The sequence below is a fragment of the Gossypium hirsutum genome, chromosome D01 (genome assembly GCF_007990345.1).
Source record: "Gossypium hirsutum isolate 1008001.06 chromosome D01, Gossypium_hirsutum_v2.1, whole genome shotgun sequence".
In the NCBI taxonomy this organism is placed as follows: domain Eukaryota; kingdom Viridiplantae; phylum Streptophyta; class Magnoliopsida; order Malvales; family Malvaceae; genus Gossypium; species Gossypium hirsutum.
In genome coordinates this window covers 24287162-24294394 of record NC_053437.1, presented here as the reverse complement: position 1 = coordinate 24294394, position 7233 = coordinate 24287162, and the positions used below count along the sequence as shown (strand labels likewise).

The window sequence follows — 7233 nt, the reverse complement described above, 5'->3', positions numbered from 1 at the left end:
ACCATAGTCCCAGACTAGGCCTTACGCAATGTGGTCTTCGTATCCTCTATATGATGTCATAGTCCCAGACTAGGTCTTACACTATATTGTCTTCACTTGCCATGGCCATGGACTTCTACATCAGAATTTGGGTTTATTGTCCTAACAGACTCACATGCAAGCAAACTCAACATGTAGACTTATGCAACTTATGCACAAACTCCTCATGCAAAGACTTACTCATGCATAAACTCCATCACGCTTTCAGACATGTTTATGCATGTACATATTTACTTATAGCGGACATAAACATACTTTCAGGTGCATTCTTTATGCTTACTCTTTCTTCTATGGAGCAGAAAACATATCATTAGGCTCATGCCTTCTTTACACATTCATTGCACACACATTTCTTTTTCTTAACAAAGGCACAAAACATTACACAAGCATCACATGCAAGTTCATCAAGCATTCATCTTCACAGAATCGGCATATTACATTTGCATACCTTTCTTTCTCATTTCACCAAACAAAAATTGACACAGAGAGATCAACATATAAACATAAAAACAGACATGTATACACAAATATATCAGTTAAATATTCACAAGGTACTCACAGAACCCTCATGATATCCTTACATAATCCTTACATTTTGTAGCTTCAAACATTAGATCTAGGTTTCCTTTGAGTAGATCAACAGCCCCTAAATGTTAAACAACATAAAACTTGTCAATATCTTTCGATCTAGTTCATTTCCTTTCTCACTTGAACACCAAAAATCGTACAACAAAGCTTTACCATTTTTGTTACTAAGCTAAACAGATCTGCTCTTATGGCAGTAAGGCTGCGAAACTTACCTTAACAGTGGCATCTTAGAGCTTACCCTCTCATTCCAAGCTCATCCTAAAGGATGATAGGATTTTTCCCCTCAGCTCACCTTTATATAGAGGGAGAATGCTTCTTGAGGAAGTAATGAACAGTTCTCAGCAGTTACCCAGTCATTAGATATTTTCCTTTGTTCTAGTGGATGTTCAACACGTGTATTAATCCATCGGATTTACCAGGTAGATGTAGGATAGCTGTAAAGCAACACGTACGACATATAGACACATATATAGCTTATGCCTGGGTCCTAGCCAATCCTTCCTTAGGGCGTAGCTGATAGCTCGACTGATCACGTGTTGGCGCATCACACCTTCTTAGCAATGACTCTATTAATTGAGTCCTTTATGTGCTTTACAGGGCATCCTTTCCTAACAGCATCTCGCATCATATTTTGTCATAGACTATGTGCCCACATATACGTCAAAAGTCTTAGTGGGGCGAATAACGTTTTACTTCCCTATCTTCCTTTGGTTCTACTCTTCGAGGAGTGACATAAGATATCTTTCTTGTCTTAAAAGCTTTGACTTGTCCCTTGACGTTATTGGGACTCAACAAACGTCACATCAATCATTTGGTAGTCTTATCCAAATCTTCCCAATTTCAAGAATACTAATTGAGTGCTTTCATTTGGTTCTTAACTATTTAGTTCATATTTAGTTATGTTTTAATCATCATTTCCTTATAACTTAACCAACTGAAGGCCATTGTTACTAAATGCCCTTATTGTTGACATAAACTTCCCAGCACAAGATTTATTTCTTCATTACTTATAACAGATTCCGCTCATCCCATTTACGCCAATCAAAGGCTTTTGGGGGGAACCTTTCTTCATCAGACATAACTCTTAATCGATATGTGCTACTCTAGTGTCCGCCAACATTAAGGCGTCACAGACGCACTCAAAATGTTTATTATCTTTATACTAGCTTTAACTCTATTTGCTTATAAACTTATTCTACTCACCTTATTCTTTCGAACAGTATTCAGATACTAAGATTCCGCCAAGCGGGTTGTTACACAGTCAACTCGGTAGTATATGAATTTTATGCTTCCTTCAAGGCGAGAGAAAATAACAAAACACTAAATGTTGAATATTCGCATGTTACGATTCGGGGAAAAGAAGTCCTAGTGACTCCTTGGAAAATTTGTAATTTTTACAATGCACCATACTTTGTTTCAGATGCCCTAATGAAATAGATATATTTTATTTCCGGGACATAGATATGGATAGCATTGTCGAATATCTTACCGCGGGGAGGGGTGTTTGGAAACGCCAATTGAGCACTAATATCCCTTTGTCGTTTAATCAAGCCGTCATGTTTCCAATTACTAAAATGTGGATGTAATTCATATGTACTCGGATATTACCTGCTCTGAATGTTTCTAACGTAAATGCAATTCATATGTACTCGAACCCAAACCCTGTTTAACCTATCCAAATAACTTGTTTCACTATTTAAAAATAATAAAAATATTTTTATTTAATTTTAATTATAAAAACGTATAAATATGAATATTAAATTATTTTTTATAATTTTTTAAAAAATTATATAGTAAAACAAATCTGATCAGATTGATCAAAATTTTAAAAACCTAAATTCAAACTCAGCCCAAAGCAGGCATGTTGACCGAGCTTGACAGACTGCTTCGCCATCAGCATCTCTAACCGGGCTATTTTCGTAGTATTTTATAATTAAATCATATTTTAAGAAAATTCATTATATAAAGGTGGCCGTTGAACTTCTTGTGTTACAGTGCAGAGAACACTTGGCTTTAGAAAGGACAGACAAATTGAGAGAGAATCAGAGAGGTGATGATCTCGTCTCTTCTCTTCTAATAAGTAGTGCTTAGAACTAGGAATTCCCTAGGCTGGTTATCTTCAACCCAACTCATCACCTGTTTAGTCATTATAGTAAATGACAGGAAACTATTTAAAGAGAAATCTATTCATTCAAATCCATGCATTATTGGCCACAGGAAATGAAAGCAAGGACAAAAGCCTCATACATCGGGGCATGCTCAATACTAACAGATGTGGCATGCTGAATACTAGTAGTACGGTAGATACTAATTAAAAGATTACCAGCTACATCATTGTAGAAATTAATCATCCAGTAAAACAACTGAGGAGGCTGATAACCGGCGTAGCAAGTCTAGGCTCGTAAGCCAAACCACGCAATTCGGCATCCTCTCCGTTGTTGGCACAGCCACTGCTGCCAAGGTAAGGACATGCTGGAATCCATCGCCATCTCTTCCTACAGATGTCAAACAGCAGTCCCTTGTCCGATCCTCGAATCATGATCACGATAAATTCTCCATGCCCAACAGGATCAAAGCCATTACCACCTTCAACTTCCGCAAATTGCATATATAGTTGCAGAGGCATTCTTTCAATTTCTACCCATGTTGTTCCACAATCTTGCAAGCCCCAAAGTCTCAAACTTTTTGGCACGTTAAGCTTGCTTTTCTCCACTGCAGCGACCAGGATCAGCTTTCCCCTACTCTCCACCAAGCCTGGTGACCGAAGGAACCTTCGCATGGGAGCTTGAATCTTGAACCACTTATTTGCTGCCATATCATAAGCTAGGACACTGAATGGATTATAATTCATGCAATAAAACTTACCATCAACATGAACCATTCGACCTGATTCAAGGCTACATAAGCGTGGTAAGGAGGAAGTGGTTCCCCATATGGAGTAAAACCCACCTGCATCAATATGAAAGCTTTCGGTGGATAAATTCTTGACTGCATAAGGAGAAATCAGATCATCTCCAGCCACGGTAACGTCAACAGATGTGGGACTAACTGTTAAACCTATAGAAGGAAAGAGGCGGGGCCTTAGAGTGGGGGGCAACTGGATTAAAGAATCAACTAGAGGGTTGAATAAAATAAGATTTTTTGCTCCAGCCTCATCAGAAACCCAGCAAACCAACCCACCAGAGGAAGAAGCTGGATAGAACCCAGAAGGAACCAAGTTAAAGGAAAGGCGGTACCATGCAGCATCACAGGGATCAAAAAGGTACCCTTCACAGTTGGTTCGGTTGTCTCCGTTGCCACCACTGCTGGTGTTGGCTCTGCAGATGTAGCTCTTCAATGTCCTGTGCTTTAAGAACAGAAACCAATGGTGGCTTGGTGATATTTGCATATATAATTCCAGGAAGCTGCTGCAATACAAGAGTCCATACCACCTCTTACATACGGAACGAGCTCGGAAAAAGGCAGGTGGTGGAAGAAATGCAATCACTCGATCGAGCAGCCTTTCTGGTAATTTACTCCATATCCTAACGTCCATCCAAGGATTGGTGTGGGTGCTAGTATTGCAGCTACTGCTTGTGATAGTGAATGTGTAGGAGAAAGGTAACGGCATAGATGTGTTGAAGGCATCCATGAGTAACTGATTTGTTTTAGATTGGATCCAACAGCGGAAACTAGTCCGTTCTTTTGTTTTCTTTTTCTCTGCAGAAATAAAAGAGAGATTAGGATTTAGATGTTTTCATGAAGAAAGGGTTTGTATTCTGTCGTTGTACACTGTTCTTTCAACTTTCAATCGAGTTAAGAAGGAGGCTTGAGTTTTCTATTTCTAGAACAGTTAAGTAGGAAAATGTAGTTGATTTTGAGGCGAATGGAAAAGATTGGTTTCTAGGAGAAAGCAAGCAGCTTCTTAAAGCTTACTAGGGAGAGGATTGTTTACTCCATTTGAGCCTTGAAGTGTTAAATTTGGTTGGGAGACTGCACGGGTTTATATTGAGTTTAATAAATTCATTTATGTTTTGCTCCTGGTTTCCTTTGTTGTTGTCTTTAGCGAGAGAGTGGCAGTGATTCTGATGGTTCTATCTATCACTTCAGTCAGTGTCATGTTTTCGTGTCTATCAATTCAGTCAGTGTCATGTTTTCGTGTGAGGCCGAGGAAGGAAGGACATTACAGGAGAAACAGACAAGTGCAGCTCAGATATTCATATATCCATAATATAGTGCCAAAAAGGGTGTCCTTTCCGTCCCTTGCATTGATTATTCACGGTACGAGTTCCTTTTCAACTAATTGATCAACAGATACGGATACAGACCAGACCAGAGACCATCTCAAACTTACAAGTTGAAATTGAAATACAAGTTATTTGGCCATCTTTCTTTGGGGATAAATAAAGGGTAGCTTTATACTAAATGTTGAGTAAATTAGCAAGTCATATTATATTGTTAAAGTAGAAAATGTCTATTTAAATTTTAAAAATGTTGGATTTTTTTATTAAGGTACATTTCGTACTTTATTTATGAAAATGGACACCTTAAATTTTATTTATTGGAATGGGCCAAAATTACAAAAATACTTTCACATAAACACGTTTTAAGGGAAAATTTTAAAAAAAACGTGTCTTTCAGGGAGCGTTTTTGCTATCTCAGCAAAAAGCGAGCTGACGTGGACACGCTTTGCTAATATGACAAAAATGTTCCCTCAAGGAAGCGCTTTAGCCCGTATTTTTGGCCCTCAACGGTCATTTAAAAATTTGAACGTTGGGGGGCCAAAGATCATAAAAAAACTATAAAAAGACCCTCCACCTATTTTTCTTAGACAATTTCCTTTAATATTTCTTCCAAAATTCTCAAAAAAACTCTCAAATTTCTCCCTAAATTTCTCAAATCTCTCTTTAAATAACTATTTCCTTTATTTTCTTTTCTAAATTAGTATTATTTCTTTATATTTTCTAAGATACCACTATTGAAGATATACAGCTTCTATTAGACCAACGGTCGGAAGCGCATGTAAGTATTAAATGAAATATATATACATAACATAGTCATTTCATATTTATTATTTAGTATTATGAATTTAACTAATATTTTTATCACGTTCATATAGTTTCAATGGACACCATACGAGGATCCGACAATTCGGGCAGTAATTCCGGATGAATTCTTATAGAATCCGAACTTTTGACATGTTAAGGCCCATTGATCAACCACGCTACTGTCAAGATGCACCAGACGGATAGAGTGTTGCGGTAATTTAGATTTCGACAACTGATTCTCGTGAAACCTGAGGTGCTCGATGAAGAGCACAAAATCGACTTACGATGATTGAATACACATTGGCCGCTATTCTTCTTATAATATATCGAAATATGGGAAATTGGTATGACCATATACCTACTCGTGAACCGATCATCGTTCCATAGTTAGTGTGTGAGCCGAATTACATGTCATGGTTTAGGATCCATGTTAAGTTGTATTTTCCCTCGAAAGAGCAGAGGCGTCGGCAAATCCGTATCAAAAGGGAATGACGGGGCCTTTTAAATCCAAGGAGAAGGGCTGACGAGGCGGGCCCATCAACAGCACCCACATAATCACTAGGCCCAACGCCTCAAGTGATGAGGCCCACACCACAACCCCTTCAGATTATGCCAGATACGTATCCTAGTCCTTATATGTATCCTAACCCTTATATATTTTCTTTTCCTAGTCCTATTCCAGGTTGGAATGCATAGCCCGATGCATTTCCTTTCCCCATGACTCCGACTCAACCGACGATATATAGTCCATCATCGTAGAAGGGATCACACGAGGCACCATCGGGGAGTTCATCTCATTTCCAATCACCATCGCTTTATGATATTCAAACACCTCCGCCGTGGGTGATGCAAACACCTGAGCATTCTTTGTTCTATCAAGATAGGTCATCTTCCCAACACCCACAACCAGAACAACCACAACCCTGCCAGAAACTAAACCAATAAGAAATCCAACGAGTAACCGTCGACCACCCCCATGTGGCACTGATTTCGACCGGCAATGCATTGATTTTTTAATATATTTGTACAAAATTTTTTATATTGTTTCATTTAATAAAATAGAAGTTGTTTTGAATATTTTAATAGTCAATTATTTTTATATTTTTTCCTATTTATTAAAATAGAAGTTCTTTTGAATAAAGCAATAGAAATAATGCAATATAGTTTCATTTAAGCAATTATGAACTATTTCGATTTGGACATGTTCAAATTGAATGACCTAGGTTCCTACATCATCCGCACAACTTCTATTGGTTCGTTCTTTCCCGACTATCCATATTATCACATATTCTACTCGAGCAAGGTCGACCTTTTGGTTTGCGATGCAATTCTCTATCTGGTAACAACTTAAACGAAACAAGCGATACAGACGACCACTTACGTTCATCTGAGACTGGTGAGAATACGTGTCTCCACACGTTGTACATGTATTCTAATTTGTACACTTCGTCGACATAACATATGATATCCAAATAGAGATTCTGACAAGCTGCAATTAAATGAGCGCGTGGATAACGAAGTGCGTCAAACCTCCCACAGCCGCAAGTCCTATTTCTCAGCTGTACACGATATTTCCTGC

The 7233-nt window shown here is 38.2% G+C and overlaps 1 protein-coding gene across 1 annotated transcript; it reads right to left on the bottom strand.

Moving 5' to 3' along the window:
* Positions 1-2811: 2811 nt before the first annotated feature.
* Positions 2812-4591, bottom strand: LOC107921451 (protein UNUSUAL FLORAL ORGANS). Its single transcript, XM_016851299.2, has one exon. The coding sequence runs from the start codon at positions 4256-4258 to the stop codon at positions 2975-2977; it is 1284 nt and encodes a 427-aa protein (XP_016706788.2). The 5' UTR covers positions 4259-4591; the 3' UTR covers positions 2812-2974.
* Positions 4592-7233: the final 2642 nt, after the last annotated feature.